At 48.1% G+C, this 14,921-nt stretch overlaps 1 protein-coding gene and 1 long non-coding RNA gene across 2 annotated transcripts in view; both read left to right on the top strand.

Annotated features, from left to right (window-relative positions):
• Positions 1–2,905: 2,905 nt before the first annotated feature.
• Positions 2,906–14,921, top strand: part of LOC136992034 (uncharacterized) — a 67,640-nt gene continuing 55,624 nt past the window's right edge. Inside the window, exon 1 of the long non-coding RNA XR_010884045.1 lies at positions 2,906–2,933. This is a non-coding gene — a long non-coding RNA (uncharacterized lncRNA). The remainder of the gene's footprint in view (positions 2,934–14,921) is intronic.
• On the top strand, positions 12,282–13,217 carry LOC136991777 (olfactory receptor 5J3-like). The gene has a single exon (XM_067295224.1). The coding sequence runs from the start codon at positions 12,282–12,284 to the stop codon at positions 13,215–13,217; it is 936 nt and encodes a 311-aa protein (XP_067151325.1).

The following is a 14,921-nucleotide window of genomic DNA, read 5'->3' as shown; positions in this document are numbered from 1 at the left end:
TGCCATTAGCCAGAAGACAGGGCAAGACCTTCTCGGACCAAGAATGAAAAAAAGAAGGCAAGAAGAGAAGAGATGTGGCAGTTCACTTTGCTGTGGATCAATGTCATTTCACAGGCGCTCTCAAAACCAGCCCGTTTCTTACTTTCACGCAGTGAGGTGTTTGTTCCTCGGCCTTTCTGCTTTCTCTCCACCTCACAGATGTTTTCCTAATAAAGCAAAAGGAGACAATGCTTGCATAGCCGTTCTTTTTCTCTAATCCTTGAGCACTACGGGCACCACCCACTTGAGCCCAGGAAGGAGTCAGAGCCTAGCAGAGCTTGGGCTGAAAGATCCCCACACCTCTGACCCCTTCCGTGCAGGGTTCACGGTGAGCCTGCTTTTCACCTGCAGAAGCAACTGAACTGAAAGGACCCCGACACCACAATGTCAAGCACTGCAAAGCTAGGAGAGGGCAGAAGGAGGCTTGCTCCTTCACTCATCTTTCAACACGCCTGTGCCTTATGTTGTAGGGTTTTTTTCAGGATGTCCTCTCCATTTTTGCACAGACCCACCCTAGCTGCTCACTTTTACCTAAGATAGTCACTTACACGCAATAGGAACTTTAATAGAAATATATATATACATAGATATGAGTGTACAAATATGTAAAAAAACATGTTTTATTTATCCATACATACGCTATTACATATATATTTAGATATGTGTATATGCAAAGCACATATATACACATTTATAAGAACAAATAAATTAAGTATACATAGCCACAAAAGCCTAGGTTTAAAATGGATAAAACATCCTTTAATAAGAGGTAATGGAATGAATAATGGAAGTTAATTGCGAATAGAAAGTAATTAAAAAAAGTAAAAAGCAGGTTCGGGGCCTCCCACTTCTCAAGGCTGCAGATCAAGCCCTAACACATCTGGGGTGGGGGGAACTTCAAGAGGGCGGAGGGGTGGCACCAAAAGGGTGGCGAGCACAAGCATGCTGGAACGTGCCCAAGCGCTACAGACCCCTCCTCGGAGACCACCAAGGGGCCCCCTGTGCAAACCCTGTCAGGTACAAAACAGAGACCAGTTCTGTGAGCTGAACCAAAAGGCCCCTGCATCCGGTCCCAGCCCAACAGGGTGACCATGCAGTATTACTGCGGCAGACTTTGGGCTTTGCATAGCGCTTTAAGGCACGGGCAACACCGTCTGCAGAAATGGAAAACCAGAACAAAATGCCGGCTTCAGAAGAACATGTGCATGGGGACGACAAGAAAAAGCCCCGAAAAGATTCCCCCAAAGGACCATGTGAACCAGAAGAACTGGCCAACGGGCCTGTGAATTGCAAACTATTATTTTGAGGTGAGTGTCACACAGAGAGGGTGGCTGGTCTGAAGGAGCTCCCTTTGCTCATGGTTGTGGGGGGATCTTGCAGCTCCCTCTAAGACCATTACTGGGGTGCAGGCTGGTGCTATATGTGTTTTCTTGTTCTTAGGTCAATGCTGCAAAGAAGAGGCAGACCAAGCATGCAGTCAAGACTGGCCTGATAGACCATGGAGGCGGAGCAGGAAGAACCATGGGGATGTTGCAGAGCTGAATGAGCATGATTATTATTCAGGACAGAGGAGCAGCAGGCGGGATGGAGGTGATAAACGGGCTGATGACGGTGCTATGACAGAGGCTGTCAGAAGTCAGGAAGGTACTCATACAAGTGCTGGCTGTGCTGATGAAGCTGTGGCTATTGTTCGCAGGACAGTGAAGCAAAACTCAGTTACAAACAAGGCCATTAATTGGTAAAGCTAAGCCAGTTTTTTGGGGGGTGCAACAGCGAGTAAACGGTTTTAACACTCAAAGACCGTGATGATTATGTTTTCTGTGATGTAACTGGGAGGGCACTGCTCAAAAAAAGAGTTCATTGTTCTGTTGCTTCTGGGGCCTTGGCTTGCAGGCTAGCGAAAGAGAAAAAAATAGTTTCAATGAAGACTGCTAATTAGGAAAGCTAAACGAACTTTGTGTCACCGTAAGCATCTTGTTGGCAAGGGGTTACAGGGATCACAAGGGCTCTTAAGTGCAAACTGCTTTTCTGAACCTGATGGGCCAGTGAACATTTCTCCCACCAGGGTGTGAGATGACCCCCTGGAAACAACTTCCCGGTTACTGCAGCCCCCTGCAGAGCAAGAGGCTTTCATACATCATGAGGATATCTCCCAGGGTTGGCCACCAGCTGCTCTGCCAAGTCCTCAGGAGGTCATTTGAAAGCCCGGCTTTACCCCCTGATCCCCCCCTCAAAATGCAGCAGAGGTGGTGGAGGAGGCAGCAGACCACCCCGTGGCTTCCATGGAGCATGTCTGGCAGTGGGAATGGCCGATCCAGAGGTTCAGGACTGGGCAATGTGGAGAAGAATACCAATATGTTAATTTAGATCAGTTTTCACTACATGAAGCTTATGAAACATTTGTTTGAGGGTGGAGAGCAAGTTTTTGACCATTTACACAGCCTGTTTGAACCTGGTGATTGTGCTCAGCTCCACCTTGAAGCTGCCAGTATGCATGACTCTATATTCTCCTGCTACTGCTTTAAGCACTATGAATGCTGAGAAATTTTTAGGATGGCTCGATACTCTCCAGCAAAGTCAGAGCGCTGTCTCGATCAGACTTTCTGCCTGGCTATCATTCTTGTAAAAGCTGTTGGGGGTGGGGTACGCAGAGCCCTACTCTCTATCCCCCACTCCAAAATTACAGACAAAAAGCAGCCCTCTTTAACTGATCTAAAGGCCAGCAACAATCATGTCTGTTTTGCTGGGAGTCTCACAGCACTTACAGCAGTGATCTGACAGATGCAGAGCTGTTAAGCTGAGCAGAAGAGCTGCATGACAAACTGGGGTCCTCTGTGCACAAGGAGGTCGTGCTGAGTGACATCCCCTTGTCTGAGGATCTGCTACTTGTTAATGTATGTATCATCCTCCTATCCGAGGGGAATGAGGGTTGGGGGATTTTTAAGCCGAACAACAGGTTTAGTTATCCCAAGACCTGTTTCCTTCCTTTACACGATGAACATTATTATGGTGTTAAGATGTCAGGAAGGATATTTGGGGTGAGAAACTTTTGTGAGCTTGGTCATACGTTGTATAACCATGGCCATAACTGTAAATATTATTGCCAGCTCTGCTTGTCTCACGACTGTACAGCTAGCTTGGGGACAAGGATAAGTTGCCCTAGCTGCAGGGTGCTGTGCAGCTCTGGGGAATGTTTACAGGGGAACCATGCTCTGGCTATTAAAAAACAAGTTGATTGGTTGGCTATGATGAAACCAAGTATCCAGAGCAGTATATACAAGAGCTGCCAAGGGATAATAAATTTACTTTTTGATGTTTTCAATGTGCTTATATATTTTTTGGCTACTAGCATATTAACTAGCTGGAGGCTGGTGCTTCTTGGTCCTTTTGTGAAGCTATTCTACCTCCTGTGGCCACTAGTCACCAAGCTAGAGAGCACGGGGTGCTCTTTCCTTGGAGAAGTAGGACATGGACTCGGTAAATTCGGTATAAACAGCCTTTCAAACCATTCCTGGAGCAAATTCTCTCACTACAAGGACACCGAGTCTGCTGTGTTTGGCTCAAACGCCTTTAATTGTTTCAGGTAAAATAAGAGAGGTAAAGAAGGGTGAACTAAGCAAAGCTGAAAGATTGGCCTCCTTTGGAAGGGAAAGGTACAAGAATCTCCCTCTCCACTTTTCTTAGGTGTCTGCGGACTGACTTGTCTTGGGTGCTAGCTCTAGAAAGAGATTTTTGTTGCCGGCGCCGGGCCAGGCCAGGCCAGGCCTCCCTCCCTCCCTCCCCTCAGCGGGGCCGGGGAGCAGCGCCGCCCCCCCCCCCGCGCCTCTCCCGCAGCCGGCTCTCCCCGCTGACTGTCACTGACCGGTAGCGCCCAGCAGGCGGCCGTTAGCTCCCGCGCTCTGGGGACCCTCCCCCTCTCCCCGCGCGCGCCCAGGGGGCCGTTAGGTGGCCCCGCCCCTCGTGCCCAGTTAACCGTTGTGATTCTGGAGAAGACGTAGGTGGTTAAATCTCTCGGAGAATTCTTTTAATTTCCAGATATGAACTGAGGTAAATGTTGTGACATAGTACTGTGGAAGAGAAAAAACAAAGCAATGTACGTAGCATTCAGAAGATGGGCTTTTTCTTGTGGAAAATGTGTTTAGCATTTGGCTCTGTGAGATGAGCAGTCTCCTTCACTCCTCTGTTCTTTCATTCCTCCCCGCCCTACCCTCCAAATCAACTGAACTGCAAAATATGAAGCAAGAATCTCTCCTTATATTTGCACAAGTAGCAGTGGTTCCTACTGAGACTTCAATCTAACAGGGGTGTGTCAAACCTTGGCAGTAACAGTTATGCTTAGTAACAGCATTTTGACTGCTTTCTTATGACCTTGGAGAATGAAGCAAACGTGACAGCTCCTGGAATAAGCAAATTCTGAACAGCTCTGAGTAATATCACACATCTTTTTCCCTTTGACACAAAGACTACGTTTAGCTAGACTCTAAAGGACAACAGATTAGAGCAGGACACATTCTGTGATTGCTGTTCATTTTGACTATCGCTGAAGCAAAGTAAATAAGTCAACATCTGTTAGTAGGCTTTTCATGCAGAAATTAATACAAGAAACATTCAGTTCTCTTAATGGTACACTAATTTATAAAGAGATAGGTGAATTAAGATTTGAAATGTACTTACATTTGCGTGAATTCAATGTGATTACTTCAGGTAGCTACTCAGCCTGAAATACCTGTTCACCTTGATCGGTACAACTTTCCTGAAACTTCAGTTGGTCTACATTATTTTTGTTCCATTGGAGACAAAGGAATTCTGTACCCAGATTATGCCAAGTGAATTTTCTGTATTAAATTAGATGGGTCAAATTCTAAGGTGACACTAACCAGTGCAGTTCCTTTGAAGTCCACCTCCAGAGGTGAGGTGAGGTGAGGTGAGATGAGATCAGCTCAGCTCAGCTCAGCTCATCCTAACTTATGTAGACTTGACTGCTCCAAACCAGTGCTCCTGCCTCAGCTGCAGGCTGTTCTCCTACTAGGTGGAGTCACTCATCCAGTTATTTGATAAACATGAAAGTCTCTATTTTTATTTGAGCTTATTATATTATTAACATTTTTTTAGAAAAGTAAAAGTGTTCATTGCAGTCCTCTACACTCTGAGACAGACAGAGAAACAAGCATGCATTGAGTATTTATAAATAAAAAGCCCCTAGTGTTCTGACAATCAAAGCAAAACAGAGATCCAGTTTTCCCCTCTTCACCCTTTTGTTAGTAAGTAAACATCCAGATGCAGTAATGGAAGAATAACGCAAATAAGAATAGATTGAGGCAGAAGCATATGGGGGTATGAAGTTGAGAGCGAATCCTTATCAAAACAATCATTGGGGAGGGAGGTGCCCGCCTGTCCAGGGAGAGTATCTGGAGGAAGGAAGGGGGGCTGCTGGCTCTGGGAGGGACTGAGCGGGTATTTGGGGAGACGGCTGGCTCAGGGGGAGCTGGCTGGGGGTGGCAGGGAAGCAGACTTGAAGCTCCAGGAAAAGAGGAAGCCTTTCCAAGGTCTCTGGAGAGCCTGAGGGATCTGTGGACTCCAAGAAGGTGTGAAATCTACCTGGAGTGGAGACGTGGGCTGGTAGAAGGCGTTTGCCCTGCAAGACTGCTGTGATGGGCACTAAAGGTGTGTTCAAGCCCTCCCTCACCCAGCGCGGCTTGACTCCCCCAGCCACCTACTTTGCTTGTTCCACATCGGTATCTTTGCACTCCTACAGAGAAAAGCTTTCAGGACTGGAGCCTTTGGTGTCCATCACTGTGCTCTTTCCAGGCGAGAGCGGGGAAGATGGCAGTCCCAACTCAAGGCTCGCGGTTATTCATGTTGTTCCTTGTGAGTTTGCATTCAGTCTCAACTTACAGTGTAGAAAATCTGTGCTAGGCCAAGCAGCTGCAGAGCTACCCTGAGCTTCAGCTTTTCACTGGCGCAATTTCTCATGGAAACCCAAAGTCCTTTTGGTCTGCTTGCCCCACTGTCCTCTGACCACGAGGAACCTCTTTTGTCCCAAATCCTCTCCCTGGGAGAAGAGAGTTATCCTGGTACTATGCATCACTTTAACAAAAAAAGAAGAAAAAAAAAAAAGGTTCATGTTTGTTTTGAAAGGATGGTCCTTTCAGTTAAGCTAACTGTGCTGGGGGACATGATTATCGCCTTGTTTTCACTTCTGTGTGATAGAGGAGCACATTGCTGGGGAATGGTGGACTCTGTGATGCTGGACCAATACCTCTGCTTTGCAAGTGTCCCAGCGACCTCAGTTTTGATGGCAATGTCTGTTCTGCCTTAGCTTATCCTCAGGGTGGTGGGAAGAATGCTAGAGACTTGGTTTCTTTCCATTTGTACACATATACATTTGCCTCTGTTTATATGTATATATGTGTGTGTGTGGAATCAAGAAGAAAGACTGAAAAGTGCATTTCTATTGGACGCAGCATGAAGTTTATTCGTTTGCAATTTACTTAAGCCAGTTAAAATAAAGATCAATCTTTAAATGAAAGGTGCCTTTCCAAAATGCAGATGAAAAGGTCCAAGCGTATGTGCCAAGATGGTATACTTCCACGTCTGACAAAAAACATTGCTTTCTGAACTGGTCAAAATGTTCCTGTTTAATGCCTTCTCTATCCCTCCTGGGATGGCATTCATTGTGCATTTTAGTGCCCTGAGGGCAGCAAGGGGGCATAATAGCCCTGAGGAGCCTCACCTGGAGCCCCACTCACACCACCCTGCCCATGGCCCAGGAGCCCTGTTTAAGCTCAGCCCAGGGCCTTCAGCTTCTTCCTGAGCTATGCTGTAGGTGTGCTTGTCTCCAGCCTGGTCTCTGCCTCCTGGGTGGACCTCAGACCTGCACCATAGGTCGCCTCTGGTTGGGCCCCAGACCTGGCTCCTTGCTTGCCATGCCTGGGGCTGTCAAGGGAGCCTGTTGCCAGTCCCAGGCTCTGCCTGCTGGCTCTGTGCCTGTGGGTCTGTGTCCCCATGGGGAGGGTCCTGCCTGTGCTGAGGTCCCAGCTGGCCCTCGCTGCTCCCCAAAGCTTTGTCTTGTTGATATGCTTGTGGGCAGGGTGGCTGTGCAGAGGAACCTGGGCAGGCTGGGGGAATGGGCCACCGGGAACCTCATGAACTTCAGCGGGGACAAATGATAAGTGCTGTGCCTGTGACAGACTGGTGTGTGCTGGGGAGCATCTCTGCTGGGAGACCTGCAGTCCTGGCAGGCAAGTCTGAGCCAGCAGTGTGCCCTGGCAGCGAGTGGAGCCTAGAGCATCCTGGGCCACGTGCACAGGAGCACAGCCAGGATGTGGAGGGCTGTGCTTATCCCCCTTTACTTGGCACTTCTTAGGCCATGTTTGGGTACCCCCTCCAGGTTTGGCCTCCCACAGCAAGAACGGTGTCAACAAACCCGAGCAAGTCTAGCAGGGACCCCCAAGACAGTCGGGGGTCTGAAGCACCCCACCTGTGAGAAGCAGCTGAGGGAAAAGTGCTTACTTAGCCTGGAGACCAGAAGGCCTTGGGAGGACCTAAGAGCAGCCTTACAGTGCCTACATGCAGGTTATCAAGAAGCCAAAGCCAGGCTCTGCTGAGGCACACAGCAGAGAGATGAGGGACAGTGGTCATAAACCGAAATGGGGAGGTTTGACTGGATAGAAGACTGTTTTTCCCCCCAGAGGACAGTCGGGCACTGGAAGAGGGCCCAGCAAGGCTGTGCAGCCTCCATCCTTGGAGATTTTTCAAGCCTTGACTGGAGAGGGCCCTGTGCAATGTGATGTGAATTCAGCATTGATCCTGCATTAAGGAGGAGGTTGGACTAGAGGCCTCCTGAGGTCCCTTCCCACCTGAGTCCATGATTAGTCTGATTCAGTGATCACCTACGAAGGGGCTGAAGAGCCAGGACCTTTGTGCAGGCTCCATGGATAGTGTGTGATGTGGAGACAGTAATGCTAAACTAGGCAACATGTTGAATGAGACATCCTGGGTTTTTCCAAGCATCCTTAAAATACCACCGCTGCTCTCTAGTGGCATGAGTGCAGCAGAGCAGCTCCTGAACGTGTCTTAATGGTGGCACATGGCATGTTTTAGGTTGGACACCTTTTCTTGTGAGCAGAGGGAACCTCAGGTAAACTAGCCCAGAGGTAGGTGTTGCCTCCAGAATTGGAGGTAAATCCCAGAAAGAAAGACTGTGCTTTTTCTTTAACAGGTGCACGTTCAATTCAAGCAAAAATATTACACAAATAAAAGTAAATTTAACGTGACTGGCCATGACAGAGATGAACAGATTTCCTTCAATTGAGCCAGCAGTAAGAAGTTACTTGCATGTGTTTCTCCAGAAACACAGGAAGAAGTTGTTCTTCTGATTTACATCCTTCCACAGAAATGCATTGTCTCGTGTCTAGTTCTTCCCTGCAAAGTTAAGTGCATCAGTATAATGACTTATCCTCTGCAGGCATTATTTCTGATATGTTTGGGGGATTTGCCAAAACATAACCTGCAGAGAGAAATCTCCGCATGATGCAAGCCCAGGTCCTCAGGGGAAGCTCGCTCTGTTTACCAGGTGCCCTGGAGAACCTCTGATAACTTATCCCATGAGTATGGGATGAGTGGGACATCATTCTGTTTTCACAGAGACCGACAGAGCCTATATTTGGACTTCCGCTCAGTCCTCACTGAGTGGGGGTCTGCCAATAGCTCGGGGAGACCACTGAACGGAGCAAACGTGAGTGAATTTCTGAGACAAAGAGATGCTGGATGGCGATGTGTTGAGTGTCCTCATATGTCTCTGAGAAGAACTGGATAACTTTGTGCCTGGACAAAATCCTCCGTCAGCACCTGGCTGATGATCCTACCTGCCTGTAGTTTCACTGGGACGGAGGAGAACTGTGAAGAACTGCAGGAGCGCCAATGTGCGGTAGGAAAATTAAGGCTCTTGCTAAGAAACTACTGATAAAGAATGCAGCAAAGATGCAAACGAAGAGGTGGGAAATGGCAGGGCACATGGAATAATGCTTTTACACATGGTGTCGGATTAACCTTACTAGACCTGTGCTGCTCACTAGAATTCACAAGCAGGAAGACTGTCATAGTAGACAAGCAACACGGCCAAGGGGGATTCTTAGTTTAGCACTGTGTTTAAGTCAGGTGCTAAAGTTAATTTTTTCCACGTCCCAGAATAAGGCAGAACCTTTGTCAGTTTGTCTTGCCCGTGGCACACTTCCAAAATGAATGCTGGCCAAATACCTCACCATTATTATTCACTTTTGAAAGTTTGTCTGAATCATTACAGTTTGTCTGTATCCAGGTAAGAGGCATGACAGTTGGAGATTTCCGGTTCTGCTGAAAACTCTGGAAGACTAATGTATGTTAAGAGGATGAGGTCCTGCGGGTGGGGCGATTTTGGATCATAACTGTTGGAAATGCCTGTTCAGGTGTCAATGCCTGCCTCTGAACACCATTCCCTTAATCATGGGGATCTCAAAAACAGAGTATGTACTGACAAAAGGCATAGTATGCAAACATACTCCTCAGGTATACTTCACTGCATCCCACCAGGAGTTGCAGGAGGAGAGATGCACAAATGAGTGAGAGAACAAGCATGCCTACTGTAATGTGCAAGAAGAGATTTGGGGGACTGATGAGACAGGATACCCCAAACCTCACAGGTCCCCCTTGCCTCACCCAAACACACAACCATCCCTGGGTTGGTTACACTTACTTTTCACCACGGGATGACACATCTGTAGAAGAGCATCTTCCCCACCAGTCCTACCCAAAGTCCAGGGGTCAAAGCACTGGGAAGCAGAGAGCACACCGACATCCAGGGCACACTTGGACACAGCTCTGCCAGGTGCTGGTGGTGTTTCAAGAGTGTGTCCCAGGCTGTTGTCAGGTCCAAGCTTGCCTCACATCTGTATTGTTCCTGCATTATGGAAACAAGTCCAGATGGGCTTGGGAGAAACGGAGAGGAACTTGCTAGAAAGAAAGTTTGAGCCCGTACTCCCCACTTGCTTGGGCAGGTAGCTGTGTCAGGCAAGGAATGGCCACACCTGCCCAGGAAGAGCTTCTGCCTTGGCCTCCTCAGGATGTTGCTGACACCCGGGGGAAAGTTGGCTGGGCTTAAGAGCCCCGGGATGCATGGTGAAACGGGGCTTTGCTGGCAGCTCTGCTGCAGGTAGCTGGCCGTGACCAGCACTCCTGTAGACAGTGCAGACAATACTGGACCCCGTCATGAAGGTGCAAAAGAGAATGTAGCTTTCTGTCACTCATGGCTGCTCCATCCTCCTGTTTCCTCCCCCCCACAAATTAAGTTGTCCTTATCTTTTTCAGGACCTTTGCTTGAGGCTCATGTGATTTAACATCTGGAGTACTGTGTCCATTTCTGGGCTCCTTAGTAGAAGAGAGACATGGAAGTATCGGAGAGAGTCCAGCAAAGGCCTACGAAGATCATTAGGGGGGACTGGAGCTTCTCTCTCAGGAGAAAAGGCTGCGAGAGCTGGGCCTGTTCAGCCTGGAGAAGAGAAGACCGAGAGGGGATCTTATCAAGGTATACAAATATCTTAAGGGAGGGTGTCAAGACGATGGGGCCAGACTGTTTTCAGTGGTGCCCAGTGACAGGACAAGAGGCAACGGGCACAAACTGAAACACAGGAAGTTCCATCTGACCGTGAGAAAAAACTTCTTCACTGTGAGGGTGACAGAGCACTGGAACAGGTTGCCCAGAGAGGTTGTGGACTCTCCCTCCTCGTAGATATTCATTATTCAAGTGATGATTTACCCCAAATGGCTAAGACCTTTCTTTGGAGGTGAAGTGGAGTCAGGCACACTGCAGAAGTGCCTGACTCCAATTTATTTTAGCAAGCACCTCCTCAGGTAAGGGGAGAGCTTTGCAATGAAGAGGTTAGTGGAAGTGTAAGACAAGCATTGTATCATGCCCTGCGTTGGAGGAACATGTAGGCATTCTGTTACCCATTGGAAAATCCTTTCTAAAGCCTGTGAAAATGACAGCTTAAGGCATGCCTTAGTATTCTGAAAGGGCATTTGAAGGGTACTACTACTACTACTAGAGAAGTAGTTTGCCATTGTATAATTAAGCTGAGAGTAGTCTCGCTTGACTGAGCACAGAAGTTTCTAATTAGATATGTTTCATCACATCTATATTATTTAACGACAATTGGTTCTGGACTTCTAACGTAACAATAGATATTTTAGATGTCTGCTTGAGCACTTTCACATCAGCTGTGCAAAAGAGACCAAACCCCTGAACTGGAAAGGAAATGATTAAGGGGAGATTTACCTTAAGATTTACCCACCTTGGCAACCTTTGTCAAAAGGTCTTGCGTCAAAGGGTTAAAAGTGAAAGCGTCTAGCTGAAGGAGTTGTTTGGCATGCACGATGGCGTGCAGGGAGGCAGCTGGCCTTGGGCTCCTTTTCGACATCTACCGAGCAAGCCTCAAAGCCCGAGCATTTCATTTAAACCTCTCCCATAGTCAAGCTACCCTCAGAGGATAAGTCTTCTTAATCTAAGAGAAATAGTTCGTAATAGGTCAGAAGAGCCAATCCTCTACACCGCCAGGAAAGCCAGAGGGCCACTTTGGCTCCAGCTTGTCTATAGTGTGGTAGTCCAATGAATCTCACTTCTAATGAAGGAAACAAGACCAGAAGGAGAGACTCTGCCTAGTCTGTAGAGAGATAAAGAGGCCAGTTTCCACCCTGAAAGCACAGGTGTCTTTCCCCAGAACTTTAAGTTCCAGGATGCCCTTCCGCTTTGTGATAGGACCTTGTATTACCTGGAGCCTTGAGAGGGATCTGCTTAGGCACTGTAGCTGCTGCATCAAAATACAGGAAAACATGAACAAGGGTGCATGATCCCCAGCTGTCATCATTATATTTATGAAACATCTCATGAGCCCCCCAGAATCTGCATGTAGATACTGGATTTGTGCCTGGAAGGGAATCAGGGGTCACAGAACAGGTTGTGACAAGCCACTTTCTTTGTTGGATGCTTATGGAAAAGAATTTCTAAGAACTGCTGCGTTTTCTTCTTCCAAAGAGGTTACTGTCACTGCAAGAGAATAATCAGCAGTTCTTTTACTTTTTTCCTTGTCCATTTAACCTCAAAGGCAGTGTCAGCTTTTCACAGTGATATTTTGAAGTGGAAATTGCATCCAGCATTGTTTTCACCCTCTTCCTTCCAGGTCTCTCTGCAGCGATCAAGGACAGTACAGATGGCGGATGAGAACTGCACCAGGGTGACCCACTTCACCCTTGCAGGACTCACAGAGCACCCACACCTGAAGCCCGTCCTCTTTGCCCTCTTCCTGGGCACCTACATGCTGACCCTAATGGGAAACCTCGGCATCATCGTGCTGGTCAGGGTCAGCCCCCAGCTCCACACCCCCATGTACTTTTTCCTCAGTAACTTGTCCTTCTTAGACATTTGCTATTCCTGCACCATCAGCCCCAAAATGCTGTTGGACCTTTCAGAAAAACACAAAGCCATTTCTTTTGCTGGCTGCCTCATGCAGTTTTACTTCTATGCTGTTTTTGCCACGGCTGAGGTTTACCTTCTGGCTGCCATGGCGTATGACCGCTACGTGGCCATCTGCAGCCCCCTGCTCTACAGGGTCGTCATGTCTCCTGGACTCTGCACGTGCCTGGTTGCTGGGTGCTACCTCACGGGGCTGCTGAATGCCGTCATACACACGAGTGGCTTGCTCCAGCTCTCCTTCTGTGGCCCTCACATCATCAATAACTTCTACTGTGATGTGCCCCCATTGCTTGTTCTCTCCTCCACTGACACGTGGCTCAATGAGGTTGTGATGATTGTGTTTGTGGGCTTCAACGTGATCACCACCATCACGCTCATCATCGCCTCTTACACCCACATTGCAGTGACCATCGTGAGGATGCGCTCTGCTGCAGGCAGGCGCAAAGCCTGCTCCACCTGTGCCTCCCACCTAGCAGCCGTCACCATCTTCTTTGTATCTGCTGCTTTCAATTACATGCAACCCAGTTCAATGAACTCAATGGAGAGCAAGAAAATTTCATCCATCTTTTATAGCATTATAATCCCCATGCTGAACCCCTTGATTTACAGTCTGAGGAACAAGGAGGTGAAGCATGCCACAATCAGTATTATCAGGAGGAAAATGTACTTCTGAAAGGCATTCTCATTTCATAGTGTTTTCCTTTTTTTCTTCTCTCTCTCCTGAAAGAGAATGTTTCACGCATGTTTCTGAGATTGCTGCGTCCAAAACTGTTTGAAACCTCATAGATTAGGACTGGAACATTAATTAGCCATCTCTCAGACTGATTGTGCCCCCTGACATAGCTACATCTTTCTTGTCTGAAGAACAAGCTTCTCGTCCAGTTACTCTGTCCCCAACACTCTCATAGTTATATTGCCACTGTGCAAAACGGCAAAAGGTGAGTTTATGAGCTGGAGATGGTGATGCTGTGGATCTGCACACAAAATCACAGAAGGGTTAAGGTTGGAAGGGACCTCTGCAGCTGTCTAGTCCAAGCCCTCTGCTTAGAGCAGGATCAGCTGCAGTGGGTTGCTCAGGACTGTGTGCAGTTGGGCTTTGAATAGCTGCAAGGATGCAGACTCCACAGCCTCTCTGGGCACCCTGTTCCAGTGTTTGACCACCCTCACCATCAACACTTTTTTCTTATGTTTAAATAGCATTGCCTGTATTTCATTTTGTCTTTTCACTGCGCACCACCGAGAAGAGTCTGGCTCCATCTTCCCTACCTCCCCCCATCAGGTATTTCTATACATTGATAAGATCCCCCTTGAGCTTTCTCTTCTCAAAGCTGAACAGTCCCAGCTCTCTCAGCCTCTCCTCACAGGAAAGATGCTCCAGTCCCTTAATCTCCTTCACAGCCCTTTGCTGGACTCGCTCCAGGAGCTCCATGTCTCCCTTGCACTGGGGAGCCCAGGCCTGGACACAGCACTCCACGTGTGGCCTCACCAGGGCTGAGTGGAGGGGAAGGATCACCTGCCTCGACCTGCTGGCAACGCTCTGCCTCATACAGCCCGGGAGGCTGGTGGCCGCCTTTGCCACAAGAGCACATTGCTGGCTCATGGTCAACTTGTTGTCCACCAGGACTCCCAGGTCCTTCTCTGCAGAGCTGCTCTCCAGCAGGTCAGCCCCCAGTGTGTCCTGGTGCACGGGGTTATTCCTCCCCAGAGGCAGGACTGTGAACTTCCCTCTGTTGAGCTTCATGAGCTTCCTCTCCACCCCTTTCTCCAGCCTATCAAGACCCCTCTGAATAACAGCCCAACCTTGTGCTGTATCAGCCACTCCTCCCACTTTTGCACCATCTACAGACTTGCTGAGAGTGACTTTGGTCCCATCATCCAGGTCACTAATGAAGTCGTCAAACAGTATTGGCCCCAGTGTCTACCCCAGGGTACACCACTAGTGACTGGCCTCTGGCTGGACTTTGTGCTGCTCTTAATGACAGAGCCGAAAGGAAGAGACTCATTATCCTAGCGACCCAGGAAGATTTTTATTCCCCTTGACCATGCTAGTGAACACCTACACTGACCACTACGCCAGTAATCTGCAATGATAGTGTTTCTAGTATAGCACCAGGAGGTCACAACAAGGATGGGAGAGGAGAGGGCATCACATGCTGGCCGGTACATACATGTGTGGCAACAGCAGAGAACAGTATGTAACATAGTCAATCCAAAGGATAGAGGGGCAGTAAGAGAAGAAAATGGTGAAATGAATTGGAGGAGATTATAAGAGTAGGAAAAAATAAGAGAGTCCTCCAGGAACACAGGCTTTATGAGTGAAATGTCTTCTCACAGGCCCTCTTAAAGTATAGGAACGTTGAAATTCCCCTCAAAGCTT

Source organism: Apteryx mantelli, chromosome 4 (genome assembly GCF_036417845.1).
Source record: "Apteryx mantelli isolate bAptMan1 chromosome 4, bAptMan1.hap1, whole genome shotgun sequence".
NCBI classification, from domain to species: domain Eukaryota; kingdom Metazoa; phylum Chordata; class Aves; order Apterygiformes; family Apterygidae; genus Apteryx; species Apteryx mantelli.
This window is presented reverse-complemented; position numbering and strand designations above follow the sequence as displayed.

Bases quoted from the DNA above. Each gene is read 5' to 3' on its own strand.
- LOC136991777 (XM_067295224.1), top strand. From the start codon at position 12,282: ATGGCGGATGAGAACTGCACCAGGGTGACCCACTTCACCCTTGCAGGA.